The 20,967-nt window shown below is 35.1% G+C and overlaps 1 protein-coding gene across 6 annotated transcripts in view; it reads right to left on the minus strand.

The window, feature by feature from the left end:
* VPS13C (vacuolar protein sorting 13 homolog C) overlaps window positions 1-20,967 on the minus strand; it is a 194,646-nt gene that overhangs the window by 46,821 nt on the left and 126,858 nt on the right. For all 6 annotated transcript variants that reach the window (XR_005795851.1, XR_005795850.1, XM_040492864.1 and 3 more), the window contains 13 exons: window positions 19,502-19,611; window positions 16,792-16,961; window positions 15,278-15,525; window positions 13,928-14,157; window positions 11,177-11,269; window positions 8,577-8,942; window positions 8,061-8,147; window positions 6,626-6,781; window positions 6,199-6,463; window positions 4,938-5,098; window positions 3,837-3,958; window positions 3,015-3,309; window positions 1,362-1,751 (listed from right to left, as the gene is read on the minus strand). Coding sequence is in view for 4 of the 6 variants with exons in the window: in XM_040492864.1 (XP_040348798.1) it covers window positions 1,362-1,751; window positions 3,015-3,309; window positions 3,837-3,958; window positions 4,938-5,098; window positions 6,199-6,463; window positions 6,626-6,781; window positions 8,061-8,147; window positions 8,577-8,942; window positions 11,177-11,269; window positions 13,928-14,157; window positions 15,278-15,525; window positions 16,792-16,961; window positions 19,502-19,611 (2,693 nt within the window). In the remaining 2 variants the exon portion in view is untranslated. The remainder of the gene's footprint in view (window positions 1-1,361; window positions 1,752-3,014; window positions 3,310-3,836; window positions 3,959-4,937; window positions 5,099-6,198; window positions 6,464-6,625; window positions 6,782-8,060; window positions 8,148-8,576; window positions 8,943-11,176; window positions 11,270-13,927; window positions 14,158-15,277; window positions 15,526-16,791; window positions 16,962-19,501; window positions 19,612-20,967) is intronic.

Consider the following 20,967-nt stretch of genomic DNA (forward strand, 5'->3'; position numbering starts at 1 on the left):
TCTTCAGTGAGCTCCAACTAAACAGGGAGATGGGAAACACATACTAATAATTATGATACAAGAATGAATGAGATTAAGAGCTACCTGAGTAGTACAAAATGCTACCAAGGTGAGACGGTAAAAAGTTTACTTCTGGCTATGAGATTTAGATAAAGTTTTATAGAAGAGATCTAACTGCTCTCCTCCATTGAGATTATAAAAAACCTGAGGACAACCACAGGTAAGACACATAAACAGGTAAATAAATGCTATGGATTAATCAACACTTTAAGACAACGGTTCTTGAAATGTGGTCCCTGGACCAGCACTGTCAGCATCACCTGGGAATCTGTTATAAATGCAATGTTCAGACCCTACCCAGACCTACTGAATCAAACGTCAGGGGCACAACCCAGAAATGTATTTTAGAAAGCCCTCTAGGTGATTCTAACATGCTCTGAAATTTGAGAACCAATGCTCTAAGAGAACAAGGTTGTACTATCTAGCTCTACTTTAGACTGTTAGAAATCCTTCACACATGTTAGGCCTGAGCTCAATGACAGCCAAGAGATAAACAGCAGGGAACCAGAAAAGATGTGGCAGGCAGGAAAAAGCATAGGGGAAGAGACATTTTAGGCAGAAACTGTAACACAAAGGCCTAGCAGTGAGCACTTAGGATAATATGTGAGAAGCAATTCCATGATAGGAGTCTACAAAGGAATGAAGGGACCAGAGCAGAAAAGACCAGGCTTAGGCAATAGGTTTCTCTCTCAAAGGCTTGGTTTTAGGGCTTCATACATAGAAGGGCTCAGTTCATATAAGCGAAATCCAACTGTTCCACCTTTTGAAATGCCATTACTGGTAAAGCACATAAAGTCAAGCTTTCTACTTGACACTACTAAAATAACAGAAGTAATTTTTTTTCAATGTTTATTTATTTTTGAGAGAGAGAGAGAGAAAGAGAGAGGGCAAGCGCACAAGTGGGGGGGAGGGGGAGGAGGGGCAGAGAGAGAGGGAGACACAGAATCTGAAGCAGGCTCCAGGTTCCGAGCTGTCAGCACAGAGCCCGACACAGGGCTTGAACTCACGAACTGTGAGATCACGATCTGAGCCGAATTCAAATGCTTAACCGAGCCACCATGGTGCCCCAGAACAGAAGCAATTCTAAAGGCACTGGAGAAAAGGGCAATTCAGCCTTGGGAAACTCTTGCTAATCCTAACATCCCATTTGACTATGCATTCCTTAAAAGTCTCCTTGGACTTCATTCATACCAATGGTGCTTAGCAAACTGGTAAGCATGGATTGAGGGAAGGCTAATGACTAAAAAATTTCCAAACTAGGAATTTATCTAGTTTAACTTGTTATATCAACCAAAACACACCTTATTTTTACTAAAAATATTCTTCTTCTTGAAAGAGAATAAAATAATATCTCTGAAATCAGCTGGATGTTTCACGTGAATATCTTCTGCACGATACTGGAGAACCCGAGAAGTCTTGTTGATTAGCCAATAGGGACTAAAAACAGATAGCACCATCCTGCTGCCAATTCGTCTGACATGTACTGACAAGTCAACTGTCATCATTTCTGCAGAGTCAGGAGAAAAACACACAAGGAAGAATTCGGGAAGCGTATCACATATACGGAAATGTCCGTTCCAGTTTCTGCCCTGGTATTTCATCAGAACTAATTCCATTACTTCTCCACTGATTCTCGAATGGAGAACATCAGCAGCACTGCCTTCTGCTAGCTCATGAGTTTCTGCTGTTCCCTAAAAACAAACAAATAAACACTAAATTTGCTTAGTGATTTTTTAAAAACTGCGGTAACAACATCCATATTTTATGCAAATGCTAATAAATAACGTACCACATTCAGATTAACTGACAAGACTTCAGTGGAGTCCCAGGCTTACATATTATGAATGTTCAATAACCACTAAGGACTACAAAGAAAAATATTATATCACAGCCAAAGGGAGAAACTGTCATTTGGCTATTAGTAAGTCAATGGCCACAGATTTTGAAAAAATAAAGAAATAAATAAAGTCAGATCTAGGCCTAGGATCCAAGGATGGATTCAGGAATGCTGGCTATTGTCTGTGTCATTGATGAGCCACTTAACCACCTGGCTTCAGCTTCACCCTCTGTTCAAATGCTATGCCTCGTGGTTCCCAAATAAATAAAAGAAGGAAAGTGAGAGCAAACTTCTGACAAACTATCTAAGGGATGTGGAATTGTTTTTAGAATGATTAATAGCCACATAATAAATCAGGCTTCGTTTTTGAAAGCTTCTTTTACATAAATACTTTTTAGTTCATTTAATTCATTTTAGCCTTTACAAACTGAGGGGTGGCTCATTGTCAGATAAAGAAAAGAAATAATTTAAGCTCCAACACTTTCCAGACTTTTGTATTTTAAAATGTTGTAGAATGTAGAATCTAAAAATATTTATCATATGTCATTACTAAAAATGTTGCCCATTATTTATCAGGCTAATTATTTTAAGTTCAAGAGAAACCCGGATCGAATAAGACTATTAACTTTACAATAAAAACTTTAAAATTAACTTTAGAATAAAGTAAGATGAGTGTTTCCTCACTGGCTTTTTTCTATCCATCAGCTAATGGAAGAGATTAATATGGTTCTTATTTCATAGCAGATGCAGCAGAGCTCAGTGGAAGGGAGCAAGGAGCCAAATTACCTCGGTTCAAATCCCAGCTCTACAACTTATTAGCTGTGGGATCTTGGGCCTGTCACTTAATTCTTATGTGACTCAGTTTGTTCCTCTGTAAAATGGGTCTAATAATAGTACCTACACCAGAAGGTTACTGCAAGGATTAAATGTATTAATACAGGTAAAGCACAAGGTATAGTGTATGCCATATACTAAATGCTGTATCAGTTTTTGCTATTATTAATATTGTTAAAGGATTACAATTATGCTATGTAAAACTACCTCAACTAAAAACATAGTGAAAAAACTAGAATTCACTCTGCAATAATAAAGATCAAACAAAATACAAGAGACATACCTCAAGTAAATATCTTAGAGAGTATGGGAGAAGGTTCCGCAAAGTGAGGGTAGGATAAAGATGGATAATGTAAGCTGGATCCCAATCTTCCTCGTGGCTACATATAAAGCTTAATTCATCAGGCAGAGCAACTGTATTGACAATGAGAGGTAAGAAGTTGACTTCTACTGACGGACACTGAAGCATGCATCTGACTTCCCTGCTCCTGTGAAGTTCTTCCTTCCAAGAAATGTAAGTGGTGGATTCTTTGTACCGATTCTCTAAGATACCAGCTGGCTGAATAAATAATTGACATCTAGAAAAAAAAGAAACAGAGTTGGGGAAAAAAGCTTTTATCAAGAACTTAAGAATCTCATTAAATCTTCTTGGTAACTCTACAAGGTAAATACTTATTCCTATTTTTACACAGGAGGAAAACAAGACTACGAAAGGTAAGAAACCCACCCAAAGTCACATAGCTAACTCAGGGAGGAACTTTCTGGGAAAAAAACAAAAACAAAAATAAAAAAAAAATGCTGTGTAAGCAATGACAAGTCAAAAAAAAATAGTCATTTCAATTATAAAGGCAACCTAGTAAAAATAAATTTCAGAAAGTGCTAAAACTTCAACTATACAGTAAGAAATTTTTCATCTGGTAAATCAATGATTACATAAATGTATTTCTCTAGATGTCTTAAAACTGGCTTTTACACATCTTTAGATAATAAAAATATAAGGTTTTTTCCTGGAATATAGATCCCAATTCATATTTTAAAATATATAGTATGAACCTTTTAAAACTTTGTATTAGTTTTCAAGCATTAGTTTCAAGGAAATAGGTACCTATATGAATCTAAAGGAACATGGAACTCCTCTTCAGGGCTGGCTACTCCGATGGGCTCCAGCAGCTTAACGTTCTTAACAGATTTATAAATGATGAATGCAATAGAGAAATGATTTTTAATCTGTTGGATAAAAAAGACATACAAGTTGTTTAAAAAGATAACACATGGCCAAAAGAAAAATGTGAGCTGCACACAGTTACTTTTAGATCTAAAAGTTTCAAGCCCAGTGTTAGAAGATATTTTATGGATAATTGAAAAATTTTAGGATATTTAAGGGCTTGACATGAGAAACTTGATGTTTAAGTGGCAGTTGAAAAGTTCTGAGAGAGTCACACATACTACACTGTTGTTCACTGTTGTGTATAATATGTATTACTCTTTGGAGTTCAGCCATAATATTTTCCCCATTATAACCTCTTTTCAATGCACCATGTGAAAACAGAAAAGGATAGCAAGGGAAATATAAGGAAAAAGACTACAACTCTCTTTCCTGGACTACAATGTGATATAGGCTAGAGCTAACAGCAAACTGAGAGAGAACAATGGCCAAAAGTTGAAATCCTTTAATTTTTTTATCTGATGTTCTAAGTAGGAAGAAATGTTCTTTTGATGACCACATAATGAAACCTGTAATAATGCACAGGAAAAGAAAAATGGATAAAGCCTTAAACATAGAAAAGATTAAGATGCTAAAATCTTTTTCTGGGGAGATCATTCCAGTACTCCTTCAGATATACTTGAAACATACAATCCCAAGTGATATACAAAGAGAATGGAATGTTATCTTATTTGGCAACCACTTATAATTATTAACACTCCCAGTTCTAAATCTTTAAACAAAGAGGTGAAAATCTTCCTTAATTTTCAACCTAGACCACAACAAAAATGGGCTTTCAAATAACAAAATTGTTTAATCGGACATTTAAAATGAAGACTAGAACAAAAACAAGTTAGATTGGAAATAGCAGCCAATTCAATCTATTACGTATTTCTGAATACTCAGTATTAGCTCAATGTTTTATCATATTCCTATATTCACCAAAATGATTGAAGATTTCTTGTTATACTTCGAGGGACACAATTCACTTTAATGGATTACCTGCAGAGGAGAACGAAGAGTGATTACTTTATTCCCTTCAGTTGCATCAATCTGTACCAAGACTGAGTCAGAATGACTGGCAGTGGGATTCCGTACATTATACAATCGCCGTCCGGATCTGGCAACAGGGACTTTTGCAACTTCTGTATATCCATGAGGTACTAAGGCAGAGCATAAGTGAGAAGCATTCCAAATACCAGTTTACCTACATTTCTCTCAGACAGAGTACTCATCAGCACCTTAAAATAATACAAGGGAATTCTTCATGGCTGAACATGACGACTACTCAAAATGCTTTTCTGAGACGTAGCAACCAACAAAGAAAGGAAACTAAAGAAACTAAAATAAAAAAAGAATAAAATTTAAAAAAGAAAGGAAACTAGTTATAAAACGTTTTGACTCAAAACAATTTCTCTTCAGGTTTTTTTAAATTTTTTTTTTTCAACGTTTATTTATTTTTGGGACAGAGAGAGACAGAGCATGAACGGGGGAGGGGCAGAGAGAGAGGGAGACACAGAATCGGAAACAGGCTCCAGGCTCTGAGCCATCAGCCCAGAGCCTGACGCGGGGCTCGAACTCACGGACCGTGAGATCGTGACCTGGCTGAAGCCGGACGCTTAACCGACTGCGCCACCCAGGCGCCCCTCTCTTCAGGTTTTAAATCAAGAAACAGACCCTTACCTATGGAGAACAAACTGATGGTTACCAGAAGGGAGGTGGGTGGGGGGATGGGTGAAAGAGGTGATGGGGAGTAAGGAGGCCATTTGTGACGAACAGCAGGTGCTATATGGAAGTAATGAATCACTATATTGCATGCCTGGAACTAATATCACACTGTATGTTAACTTGGAATCTACATAAAAATAAAAATTTCTTAAATCACACAAATTTCAGCTTGTTCCTTATTCTTTCAACTATAGAGCAATAATCACCTTTTCTGTGTAATGGTGATAATTACTGTCAACATTTTATGACTTCTGAATATAGTTCATTTTCCTCTCCTCAATGGACTCACATCCTTTTTGAAGCATGCTACAGACAGCATTATTTAAGGGCACAGAAATAATCTAATTTTCTAAGGTAATTCTAAAATTTAATTGTCTCAAGTTTAGAGGAAGAAAATAAGAGCTTATCAACTATTTGTTTCAAGCCTTTAGAAATGTTGTCTCCCAAGGTATCTGCAGCAATATCTTTACATTTTAACAGAAATAAGCCACACAGCTACAATTCCAAAGATGAATATAAAATAAATATAGCATACCAAAGGTGAGAGTGAAGAAAGAGCTTTCCTGACGGCTCAACATAGATAATTTTCCTTGACGTGAAGTTTCCATGCTGGCATATTCCAATTCCAAATGCTGACCAGCATCAACATCATAAACACCACTTTTCTCAAGGGAGCCTATTACTCTGAGATTATGATTGGGCTGCACCTTAATGGGAATGCCTACAGCATTTTTCACTGTAAAAGGAGCCCTATCTTTTAAAGAGTAGTCAAAAGTAGAAGCAGTGCCCTCTGAAAAACCCTGAAAAGGAACATAACATCGCAATAAAATTTTTGCAACATTCAATTTTTTTCCAAAATTAAACATTTTTAAGAAAGTAATTGTGATGACAAACATAAATAATCCATACATGTTTCATTTTAAAATCCCATTTGAAATATTCCAAGAAACAACCAAACATACTTTGGCTAAATTGTTGAAAACATTCAGACAACTTTTGGATATGGTTATATTCATTGTGTCTCCCGAAGAAATATGAACTGCTGTTTGTGGCTCAGGAAGAAAAATAAAATCATCTCCTGGAATTAAACTTTTATCTTGGACTGGATTCTTCTTTACCTAGGAGGATAAATAATGTGACACATTTAAGTTATTAGCCATTTAATAACAAAAATTTAAAACTCTCCAAGTGTTAAACTCTCCTAAACTGGTCGCTTCACATTAAGGCTGGTCAAAAGTCTCAGTTTCAAAAACAACCAGTGCTTCGCTTAGACACAGCACAGATCAGCAGTCTTTTTTACAGTGTGTGGTCAGTGCACGGGGTAATGTTTCGAACTGTGTCACAAAAGCGCTCCAGGTCAGTTACAGTATTTGTTTCTTGTGCATTCCCCAGAGGAAGCTATTTACCCAGTGTCGCCTGACTAATTGGTCCTTATGTGTTGAGGCGTAATGGAAGATGACCCTCAAGTCTAAACCGATCCTCACTGGAGGTAATGTGGAATTCTGTTAACACCTACACATAATACGATAGGCTTTCACCAGCCATCAGATTCCACCACAGTTTTTGTTCTAATAGAGCTCAAAGGCCATATACAAAACTATTTGTTAGCCTGTCTATGCCAGAGACAGGTAGATCAGAAATATTACTTCTACTTTACTGAGAAGAAATTGGGACACAGGTTAAGTGGCTTCACAGTTTTAAAATAGGAATCTGCTGAGTCAATTTCAGTGCCTCACACTTCAGGCTACACCAGAGAACTGTAGTGTAGTCACTATTTAGGGGTATATAATTCATGTTCCTTTTAGTCAAGAAAAATGTGCTTTGGTATCCAGGATTCTGAAGTGCTCTCAAGAAATACCATCAAGAGATAACACACAAAGAATTCATGAACTATAATTCAAGTTTTCTCAAATGTTTTGGTCTCCTAAAATCACTGATGATCTCAAAGAGCTTCATTTATATGGATCAGATCTATGACTATGAAATCTATTAGAAACCCAAACTCAGAAAATTTTAAATATTCATTTAAAAACAATTATATGTTGAATAATATTTTAATGCAATATAACTATTAAAGTTATCTTTAATAGTAAAAAAAGGGGCATTTGCAAATCTCTCTAGTGACTGCCTTAAGACGAGTGGATTCTCATTTCTGCTTCAGTATTCATTCTGATGAAATATCACACAGTCTCTGGAAAATTCCATTGTATGCTCACAAGAGAATGAGAATAAAAATGATATATAATGTCTATTATTATGAAAATAGTTCTGACCCCACAAACCCCCTAAAAGGGCCTCCAGAATCCTAGATCACAAATCTTGAGAATCACTGAACTAAAAAATATAAATGAATGTGCTGAGTGCCATCAATATAAAGATATCGTATGGTTTCCTTACATCAAGCCTTAAATTCCATTGTCTCTTCCCCTCCACTCTCTCAATCAGTGGCTCCCAAACAGCATGGGTTTCATTATAGTAGTGAACCTGGAAAGGCACAGAATTATAATAACAGAGTCTTTCAACTTTAACAACATATTTCTATAATCATTAGGAAAAATATTACACAATTAATGTTATATGCCAATCATTTTAACAACAAACCTCAAGACACAAAGAATAGCTATAAAGAGGGTACATTTTCCTTTACTCTCTTACTTTACTGCCATAAATTACTTAACAAAAAGTCTTTAAAAAACAGTAACCAACTAAATAATACTACATTATGCATCAACAAGTTAAATGTTAGAATATATTATCTATTCAGACACACACACACACACACACACACACACACACACACACACACACACACACTTGCTGTGGCCATGCACAAACAAGAAAAGTGCACATCTTAATTCTGCAGGTGTAATTTTGAGAAGTTGGCTCTGGAAGTATTAAATGATGTAGTCATACCTCTAATGTCATGTCAGCGGTTGCAGCCATTAGGGAAGTCCAATTTTTAATATTTCCTGAAAACTTAGACTCTGCCAGTAATAAAGGTACAGTTCGATGCCCAAGGCCACATTCTAAGGTAACCTGAACTGACTCTACAACAACAGCACAATTTTCCTCTATAGATAGACAGTGAATGTCTTTGAAATTTTCTGTTATTTCTGTTGCCATGTCAACACCAAGAAACCAAGAGTTATAATCACTAATAGATTTGATGCCCCAAAGATTTTCTGTTTCCTTAGATATATCTTTGGATTCATCTTCTTTTGTCTTTGGAGACAAAGCAGCCATGATCGTCATCACAGTATTCAGAATTATGGGTGAAATCTTTAAAAAAGAAAGCAGAAACATTTTAAGAATAAATTACTTCTAAATGAGAAGAATATATAACACAAAACTTTAAAAAAAGTTAAAAATTTAAACATATTACATTAATAGCTAAGAAAAACAAAAGAGAATACACAAAGCCATATGTCAAGTCAACTAACATCATACCCATGATTTCTGCCCAGGCTACATTGGAATTAAGTAATTAATATTATATGTTAATGTCAAAACCTAAAGTTAAATTGACCAATTTATAATAAAATAGGGTTATATGAAAAGAAAAATGTAGTATAACTGAATTTTTTATTTTTCAACCAGTTGCATTAACTAAACCAAAGTATATGATCCTCATCAAAATATACATACATAGTTTTTATTTTTCTGACTGAAACAAAAAGCCTAAGAATCACCATGGATCCCCTTCCACCTCCCCTAAGTTCTCCAAACTCTACCTCTTATTATCTTTGTATAGTATCTTTGCTCACCTCCTCATTCCTAGCCTTGCACCTTAGTTCTACACTGATAATGCCTACTATGACCAGTGCTGACTGTACCCTCAGAGTCTACCCTCCACATTTCCACCAGCATTCTTTTCCTCAAACTCAAATCTGGGCAGGCCATTCCTATGCCTAAAATCTTCAATTGCCCCTAACTTTAAGGATGCAGTTCAAATTTCTCTTTAGCTGAGGACACAAAAGTCTTTGTGATGTGATACCAGGGTTTCCCAAAGTGTAAGCAATACTGGGTTAAATAAGTGGGTTCCTTTACTGTTCAGTTCTCACAACCTCTACTTATGTAATTTGCTAAAATGATATGATTACATCACCCAAAGAAGGAAGTAGTATGAGCCTCTTCCCAAACTTACTTGTCCACTAAGTCCCTTCTTCGTCCTTGCCTTATTAATGTCACCTTTAATTAGAGCTCTCAATCTTACAACTCCACCGCACCATTCTCTCCAACCACGTGGAATCACCACTCTAAGTCCTTAAAAGGTTTTTCATACCTCTACTTTTGTGCATATTGTCAGTTCTGTCTTGATAACCCTCAGCCTCCCTCTGCTTCTAACCTCCATCAGATTTTCAAAACTCAGTTCAAGTAGCCTCACTTCAAGGCAGATTTCCCTGATGTCGTGGTCTGATCACAGGACCCTTACTTGTGCTCCCAAAAGCACCAGTACAGGCCTCCAGCTCTGAAAGCCAGAATCATTGATTTACTTCTTTCTCTCACATATATCAGTAAGTTCTTTGAAGATATGGACTATGTATCACCAATGCCTTGTATAGACATTTTTCGTACACAAAGTAAGAGCTCAAACAATGCTTGCTGAATGAATAAACAAATAAACTGATATACAAAGAAAGGGAAAGACAATATTCCCAGTACCTTAACCTATTGTCTTAGACTAAGTGCATGCAAATTCAAGACCTTTCCCCCTGAATGACCACCTTAAGTTCTTCAAAAAGTAAATATGTTAACAAAATTCAATCTAAAACTACTGAGCATTTTAAAATATTGAGAGAAAATTGCACTGGTATTTATATGGTAACTCAAATGACATTAGTTTGAGCCTTGGTTTAATCACTATCGGTTATGGTACAGTAAAACTGCTATCAACCAAAGGACCTATTGCGTCCTTTGGACAGACAGAAAAAGAGATTTGGGGAAGTATTATTCTCTGCCTTTCATTTATAACCAATTATGAGGTCATACTTAAACAATACAAATGCTATGGGAGAACAGAGATTGTTTTTCCAATACTTCAAATATAAGAGATTAATAAAAAGCAAATCCTAATAACTTATTTCTAACATACATCTGTCATTACAAAAATTTAAAAGCCAGATAAAACATTTAATTATGTAATTATTAAATTCACATTATACCTGAATAAAAGCCTAAAATAACTTACTACAAATAAAGGCAACTTCACTTTTCCATCCCAACTTTCTTCTCTTCCCATCCCATCTCTGCTGTCCCCCAAACCCAATCTCCCCAACACACAAAAAGCAAACATAATGGATAAAAACTATCTCAATCATTTATAGATATTTAAAAGTACTCTCGTTATAAAAAGATAGAAAAAAATTTGCTTTAAAGAAAAATGTCTTTTAATATTAGCAGTATTTACTGTTTGAATATGTAATGTAAGTAGCATAATGTTCTACTTAGAAGAGACATCAAAAGATTTTGCTAGAAACAAGAATTTTTACCCAAATAATATGATAGGCACTGACCTTAATTATAAATTCTTCAACCATAATGCTTATATTTTGTTTTCCTGAAGCCCACATACATTTTTCCATAAATAAAGAACAAGGCTGTAAGACCTAGTAACAAATAAATAAAATTCACATTTCCTTAGTTAAAATCTGTTAGGTATACGTAGATAATACACACCAGAAATATCTTACTTAACTGGACATCTTTTTTTAAAATATGTATTTATTTTTGTTAGAGTGTGGGTGTGTGTGTGTTTGTGTGTGTGTGTATGTGAGCACGCATGAGCATCAGAGGGGGAGGGGCAGAAAGAGAGACAGAATCCCAAGCAGGTTCCACAAAGTCAGCTCAGAACCCATCTTGGGGCTCGAACTCACAAACCACGAGACTATAACCTGAGCCGAGCCCAAGAGATGGAGGCTTAATGAACTAAGCAACTCAGGGGCCCTTAACTTGAGATCTTTAATGATACCTTATGCCAAAAGCAAAAGACAAATGAAATTAGGTGAGAACTTTTCTTGTGAGGGCTCTTAATTATGACAAATCCGTGTACATTGTCAAAGGACTGTAAGCAGTTCTGATCAATTCCTTTATGTCAATTCTTTTTTTTTTTTTTAATTTTTTTTTTCAATGTTTATTTATTTTTGGGACAGAGAGAGACAGAGCATGAACGGGCGAGGGGCAGAGAGAGAGGGAGACACAGAATCGGAAACAGGCTCCAGGCTCTGAGCCATCAGCCCAGAGCCCGACGCGGGGCTCGAACTCCCGGACCGCGAGATCGTGACCTGGCTGAAGTCGGACGCTTAACCGACTGCGCCACCCAGGCGCCCCTATGTCAATTCTTAAGTAAGGATGTACAGTTACTAATACAAGTTTAAAATGTTTCCTTTCAGAACACCTGGGTTGCTCAGTTGGTCAAGCACCTGACTCTTGATTTTAGCTCAGGTCATGATCTTATGGTTCATGAGATCGAGCCCCTTGTAGGGCTCTGCTCTGACAGTGTGGAGCTTTCTTGGTATTCTCTCTTCTTCTCTCTCTGCCCCTCCCCTGCTCATTCTCTCTCTCTCTCTCTCTCTCAAAATAAATACATAAACATTAAAAAAAATAAAATGTCTGCTTTCACTAAAATATCTTTCAAACGATACCTTTGTAAAATATGCCTTTAAAATATCCATAAAAATGAGGTGAAGACTATGGTAAAGTCTTACATTCACAAAGAAGTACATGAGGAAATGAAATTGTTAATTATTAGTTTTTATGACAACTAAATAACTTGAAATTGTTATTTTAAACAAAGAGGTCTGGGGTAGCTGGATGGCTCAGTCAGTTAAGTGTCCAACTTCGACTCAGGTCATAATCTCAAAGTTCATGGGTTTGAGCCCTGCATCAGGCTCTGCGCTGACAGCTCAAAGCCTGGAGCCTGCCTCAGAGTCTGTGTCTCTCCCTCTCCCTGCCCCTCCCCCATATATGCATGCACATGCATTCTCTCTCTCTCTCTCTCTCTCTCTCTCTCTCTGTCCCTCCCTCTCAGTCTCTCTAAAATAAACATTAAAAAAATAAAGTTTTGTTAACACATTAGAAAAAGACTGTGGTAAGGTACGTAAATGAACAGTTTCCCTATGATGAACACGAAGTCAGTCTTGAATATCATATAAGGTGCTTATAAAAACAAATTTCCAATCTTTAAACCCCATGACTTACTTAAAACTATTAAGCTTATATTTGTAAATAAATTTACTTATACTATATATATATAACACATATATATATAACATACATATACATATATATGTATCACATATATATATAACATATATATACATATATATATATATATCATTAAAGAAATAAGTAAACTAACCTTACACCTCAATTGAATAAGTAAACTAACCTTACACCTCAACTCAATGGAGGAATTAGTATTGTATTACTTACATTTAAAAAAAAAATTAGGAAAAGCTTTTCCTGGAGTAATCAATTAATTATAAGCTTTCTGTGACATGCCAAAAGATGATCCTGCTCAAGAATGCTTCATGATAAAGTACAGACTAAGTCTAATGTTGCATTTCTTTATGTAAGCCACTTGGTCATAAATTTTCCTAATTTAATACTGCAAATGAGTCATATAATACAATGAATCCTCTTTAATGTAAAATTCTCAATTTAACATTTAAAACTTATTGGTACGGCAATCAATTAACTAAAATATTTTTTAAACAATAAATTGAACACATAACTGAAGTTAACTTTTTTTTTTAATGTTTGAGAGAGAGAGACAGACAGACAGAGCACAGCAGGAGAGGGGCAGAGAGAGAGGGAGACACAGAATCCGAAGCAGGCTCTAGGCTCTGAACTGTCAGCACAGAGCCCGATGCTGGGCTTGAACTCACGAACTGCGAGATCATGACCTGAGGTGAAGTCAGACGCTTAACCAACTGAGCCACCCAGGTGCCCATGAAGTTAACTTTTAATACAGCAAAAACAATCTCTTTGGTCACGTGACTTCAATGCTGATTTGTACTAAAATTCAACTACTGTTCCACAAAAGATGGTACAATGAAAGGAAAAAGTTTAAAGGCAGCTCCCAGTTCTGCCAATGGCAGCATGGCTGAATCATTTAACATCTTCGGAACTCAACCTTAACTTTAAACCTCAAATTTGTAGTAAATAATCTCTGAAGTCTTACAGAGCTCTCACATTCTAGGATTCTACGAATCCACCATTTCTGCCAATCTTCAATCCGTGCTTAGAATATAAGGCAATCTTACTGTAGTAATGTTTCTTCCTCTTTTTTCTCTGAGAAAAGGGCAAGCAAGGACTTTAAGATCTCTCACAGAAGCTTCCATCATCTGTTCAAGTTTGGAGGTTGACATAGACAGGTTACACTGGAATGAGGCTGTCAGAGCAGGAGCATCAGCCTTTGTCAGATTGGCAACAAATACCACTTCTGGATCTGTGATCTTGGCCTTTAAAGTCATATTTGGTCTTACAGAGTCATCTGAAAAAACAAAAAAAGCAACCAAAAAATATGTCACAAAATATATCTTGTCACTTGAGTATATACTATCTATAAGTTGCTAGGTTGTTTCTAATATCTTGCTGTATGGGATATGGCAGAATTAACCGTAGTTGACTAATACTAATGATAAATTATTAACAAATGCTGATTGTGTGGGATAATGCAATCTGATCTCTGACACAACATCATTTCCACTTTGACCTAGCAAGAATAATCTCGTTTCGAAGTTGGTTTTGTCTGAATTAAGGTGTGTGCACATATGAACACATGAATGTGTTTTATGTTACATTGCAGAGACAGGAGGGGAAAACAGGAGAGGGTAATAACAGGAAGAGGATAAGAGACTCTGATAAAGTTGACTCTGACTTCACTATAAAACACATAATCAGTGTCCTACAATCTATAGGATTAATACATTAACTATGTATATGAATATAGAGATATATAATTACTGTTTAGGAAAGGTAAATGAAAAAATAAAATTCTGACCTTGCCAGTGAATGGTATTTTCCAATCTTGCTGAATTATGCATTAGAAAGATAAATGCCTGACCTGAGACAATTATAATTTAACAAAGAAAATCACTGATCTACTTGGTAATGCTAGAGTAATTTATAGAGCAGGGAAGTGACTTCGGTGTACATCAAGACCAGACATTTAAACACACTCCCCTTAGTTTAAGGTGTTTATGGTGATGTCCAGGGGCATCATGCTGGGTGGTCCAATATCACCTTCTGCCTCTATCTGTTCAACTGCTTCAATGGATATAATTCTTCCATATATTTTCTCTGAATAAAAGACTGCCCTTCTATAAGACAGTCTCCCAACCAAAGACCCAGATTAACTCCCTCTATTTTTGGGTAAGTAAAGAAATGTTAATGGCAGAGTTGGAACCAGAACAGGGGTTTCCTAGCCCCTAATCCAATATATATTTCTATTCTACCTCTTAAAAATTTATGCTTACTAAAAGTTTTCCACAGCATATATTTAAATTGGAAAGAGTATTTTACTTTCTTGAATTGTCCATTCATCTTTTTTCTTGTAATCTTTGTTAAAATATACAACAAGCTGTCATCTACAACAGATAAATTCTACTAACCTTTCTCCATCTTGATTTTTGCTGTGGCTGTCTGTCGTAGTGGAATCTGTGCTTCTTTTGCCATATTTTCTGAATTCTGAGACACAGCTTTGATAAAGAAATCTGCCACAGTCATCAGAAACTCCACGCTGGCACATACATACAGCTTGTCAAGAACAGCATCAACATGACTTCCATTTTTGCTTTGTTTGTAACTTATATCAATCATAGAACTGTTGTCATCTTGATCATTCCTTTTATCAATCATTCTAAAAAAATATATACATTATTTTATTCTTGCAAAAATAATTTAAAAGATGAAAAATTTCCTATACACCTTAATAGTCTTTGTTTCACCTTTGAGTTTTTAATCTGAACAGAAAACAGGTCAACGTTAACTGGGGTCTAATCAGCTAATTAGGAACTAGGACATAGTCTCCTAATCTCTATAGCAAGATCCATGTTTTTAAGCAATTACAGATTATTTTATAATTATAATACAGTAGCAGGAAAATAAATGAATGACTACTAAAAGGAATTAACAAAACACATTAATGTGGTCCCACAAAATTTAAAGGTCAATCTCTTTACATTAGTTTACAAAATAAAACCTCCCTGAACAAATTTATCTCCAAAGATCATCCTATATAATTTGAGTCCAAAAGTATTCAATCCAATTCAAATCAGCCAGTGTTTATCAAGTGTCTGCAGTGATAGGTGCCACATATCCTCACACATGCTGGGAAGAACAGGTTACCAAACAGATGATGGCCTTACCCTTGCCTATATAGTAGCGGACAGCTACCGCAAACACGAAATTTGCAAACTAGAAAACCTGGTTGCATGATAGCACTCTTTCCTCATTTATTCATCTCTAGGAAACACAAAGAGCTCAGAAGTATCCAGTATGTATTCAATGGAGCCCCTGGTTAGGGAGCAGCATAGTTTTTCTCCAAAGAATATCAAGGGCAAAAAGAGTATGTCTCAATATTTGAGAAAGGAATAAATATATAATTAGAATATTAAAGTTACATTATTTCCCACTTTACAGGAGGCTAATATAAACTAATGTTTAAGTACTGGCTTGATAATGTGAAAATGCTAGGGATTACATTTCTAGTAAAACTTGGAAAAAATTTCAGAATAGTGGTTTAAAATATACAGACAAAACAAGTAAGACAAAGAAAAGATCAGAAACTTTCAGGCTTTTTTTTGGAAAAAGAAAAAAAAAAGAACCTGCCTTTTGGGGACAATTTAGAAAACTATGTTACCAACAAATCACCCTATGTGAATTTCATTATTAAAATTCTTACATTCTCTTAGTTCCTGCTTTTAAGACAGTACTCCATTTTATTATTAAATTTCCCTTTAATTCAAATTTCATAGGAACTGAATCTGATATTAGCACTATTTATTGATGCACTTCAAATTGAAGTATGACCAAAGATCTCTTTTGATAATCCCAAGCCTAGCAACCAAATGTCATGTATAATGTCAGCCTTAAATAACGTACAGCAAGTTCAGAGATGACAAACCTTGATGTTGCTCTCTCAATGCCTTCTCTGAGATCGTCAAGTGTGCATGTCTTAAGTTTAAGGCTAACATTCATTGAGCCATCCTTAAACATCTTCCCTACAGAGGCCATAAGATGTAGTCTGAGTTCACCAAGCCGGAAACTGTCATTGTGAAATGAAAGTTTGGATTCCTGTGGTGTATTTTCAAGCAAAAGAATCAGTATCTCTAAATATTATGTAATGACTTTTAAACACATTTCTTAACTCAGAGACAAAAGGCAAACTGATACAACAAAATTTAGAAGCATGGGTGTTAAAACACAAGAATAAAACAGAATAATACATGTGTTTGTAAGTGTATATGTACATATAAAAAATACATGTGTTGACATTCAACAATGGTTAATATATAAAAATTTATCTCACAGTTCAATGCAAATAAAGATATTCAGGAAATGTTTTTGTCAATCAGTCTAACTAATAAATATTTAATTAAGTCTTCTGTTAAAAACAAAAACAAAAAACAAAAAACACCGTGAAAGGAACTATGGGGTTTATGACAAAGGATAAAATATAGTAGGTGATCTCAGCGAGCTTATACCCTAATAAATATAGAAAATAGAAACACACTATAACAAACGTGACAAGGAGATGCTGTAGACTGTAAATGATCAAAGACTGACATGTAGACACTTATTTATTCATATTTAATCCCCCCATATTCCACAAAGAATATTAAGTGATTAGGTAAAGAGTACAAATAGCAAAACTCAGAAGGTCAAAGAGATCAGTGGTGGGCTGAGAAAAATTCAGAAAGAAGATGATAACTGAACTGAGCCTCAGAGACTAAGCGGGATCAGATGGGGTAAGAGGAAGGAGAAGACATTCCAGATGTGGAAAAAAACACGAGTAAACAATTCAGAGATGCTATAAGGGTACAAGGTACTAGCTGCTTAAGTTTGAATATTTCAATTAAAGAATGGTAGGGAATGAGGGGTGGGAAGAAATACAGGGGCCTAATGAGGTCCCACTTCCCAAACTAAAGATTTAAACTTTCATTAACAGGTAAAAGGATCTCAATCTTTAATTGTAACACATTCTGCAAATTCTAAAGGTATGCCCACATCCTGCAAATTCTACATCTAAAGGTATGTAACACATCCTGCAAATTCTAAAGGTTAAATATACAACCACCCCCCAAAAAGAAGGAAAAAACCAAAACAAAACAACTAACAAAAATCTCTTTAGGAAAGTGAAGTCCTAATTGCTCACTATAGACAATGGCATTGATATAAGAGGTATTGGTGATGTGCAATTCCTGGTACATTGGTTATAACTACATCCATCACTCAAGACGGAACATTGTATGCACGTGGGTCAGACATTGACATTATTAATGGCAAATTTGGAATGTAAGTTATAAAAATGTAAATAATTCACAAGCTTCTGGTCTGTAACTATGAACAGAAATGACCTGTGACACACCTACTGATCACAATATACTAGTACAGCTACTAATGTAAACAATTTGGAGTGACTGAACTTTTTTTAATAAGGTACAATTCAGACAACCTAATACCGAATGTTTTTTAGTAGAGTAAAAAGTTATAAACGGCTACATGAAATTCATTTAGGAAAGTGAACTTGTGCCAATGTCTGGTATGGATGAGAGGAAAAAGAGCAACGAACAAGGAAGCCATTACAGTAAGGGTAAGCTAAGAAGTTTCAAATAAAGTAGCAGTGAGAAGTATCAGGAAAGAACAAAGAAAAAAATGGCAATACTCAGTGTCGAATGAATAAAGGTCAAACAAAGAAGGAAGTAAAAGAAAATATCAACATTCTAAGGCTGGGGCACCAGTAGAATGATGGTACCTTAAGTGCAATGAAGAATACATTTAACTATTCATTTCCCATAGGTCATGTTTTTTTATCTTTTCATTAACATTAAACATTAGAAATGAAAGTAGTTTACTGCATAAATGACAGACACTAGCCCAAGGCTCAAGAGCAATATGAATAACTTAGATAACAATTTGAAACATAAGATAACATGAATGGACAATAACAACAGACATAATCAATGCAAATTGTGGGTATTATAATATGATGTATTTATTATGAGTATTATGATATTATGTAATTGATATAATAAAATTATTTATTGAAGATACTATCTATATAACAACAAATAGCTTTCTAAAATAGCACTGGTACATTAATTACTTCAAATCATGGCACTATACTTGGTTCTTGTATCCACTAATCGGTATCCTTAATACAAATCTATTACATATAACATTTATTTAATAGAAACATAATTAATGCTTTTATATCCTGGATAATCATGAATTTTAAAAGAATCCTCCAAGGTTCCAAAGCCACTACTAAATTATTCTTATACAGCTATATATGTACACATTTATAGCTATGTAACAAAATTACACATATAATTAATTACTCACATATAAAATTCTTCTACTAGAGATGGACCTAAGTAGTTCAGGGCTAATGTTACCAAAAGAAGTAAAAATTTTTCCTTAGCTGAGTAAGATTAGAAATACTAACAAAGTGAAGACAGAGCAAGACCAATGGATATTCTGTAGGCCAAATAAGAGTTTAATAGACATATTAATTTTTTAATTAATTTTTTAATTCAAATGAAAAAATGCCAATGTTTTAAAATTAAATATCAATAACTGAAGATGTATTTCTAAATAAATTTACTACATACCTGGTGTATATCATTGTTATAAAGGACAATGGAAAGAGATTCAAAGTGAAAGTCAAATTGGAGAGTGACATTTTGGTCCACAGAAAGCTTTGAGTCTGTCATATCTTGTTCTGATGGTTCAAACATAAGAATGAAAATTAAAAAGCTTTAAGTAGGTACATTATTTTACACTTATTTAAAAAGCAAAGATGATAACCTATTATTCTAAATATGTATCATACTTTTTAGGATTCTTTAAATCATATTATGAGAATTAATTAAAATGGCAATGATTTATTCTATATATATTTAGTATAGGGAAAAATGACAGAGGGAGACCATCTACATTTTAAAAGAAGCAACAAAAAAGAAGGGGTCTTGGAGAGTATACATACAACTTTTTTTTAAAGCCCCCCAGAGCAGGACTGTTCATCATAGAGTAATTTACAATTATCAAAGCATTTAACCTAAATGGTTATAAGCCAGTGTTAAGAGATTATGAAATTAGAGGCAGAGAAAAATAAAATATTTTGTCCTAGAACAGACTAGTCAATAATAGATCCTCTGCTAGCATAATGTAATTCTCGCTATCTTTAATTACCTATACCACCCAGCTCATTACATTTACAAGAACAGAATATAATTCAAGAGCAGAGACAAACAGTGCTCAAATAAAATATGGGCCAGGGAGCCTTTGGAATTCTGGGGGAAAAGAGATTTCAAGAAGCAATTTAGTCCTTTCCCTCATCTTTAGGCAAAAACGTTTTAGACAATAAAAACAGATACTGTTTTCAATCACTCTTAGAAACTGATTTTATCAACTCTTTTGGAGATGGATTCTATCCTTTGATCATTTATAGGGAAATGCTCTTACAAGATACTGGAAGAGCAAACACTGCATAACTTTAACCACATAAAGGCTTCGCCATGTTGGAAAATGCTAGGGTTTTTTCCCTTCACTTTTCCTGAAAGTAATTCATATTCCCATCTCCACCATCTTTGCAGCTTTCTGAATTCACAACTTTTCCCAAGGACCATGTTAACCATATAGCCAGAGCCAAAGACACAAATTGACCACAGCTGAACATAATGAGCTCCAGATTTAATCACATACAGCCTACCTGCTGTTTTTAATCATCTGCACATAGTTCCGGTCTAACCACAGCAATAGCCTGCTTATCTAGTGTTTGTCTGGACTGTACTGGAGCATACTCCCAGTCTGGGGAGAAGATGCTCACCTCACCAACCCCATGTAACACTAACTATCCACCTGAAACAAAAACCTTCTCTGCACACAACTCTAGTCATTTATTTTGCAATTTCAAAACACACTGGGCCTAAATACAGGAGAAGCAATGTTAATGATATTATTAACTGACACTTTTATGTACTGCTTTCTTAAGTAATAGCTGATGATCTGAGCATTCATTATAAAAGCACAGCAGTCTGGGGCCATTCAACAGAAGGGGAAGCCATGGAAATATTAA

This window comes from Herpailurus yagouaroundi, unplaced genomic scaffold (assembly GCF_014898765.1).
Source record: "Herpailurus yagouaroundi ecotype Mexico unplaced genomic scaffold, PumYag 184, whole genome shotgun sequence".
Lineage (NCBI taxonomy): Eukaryota > Metazoa > Chordata > Mammalia > Carnivora > Felidae > Herpailurus > Herpailurus yagouaroundi.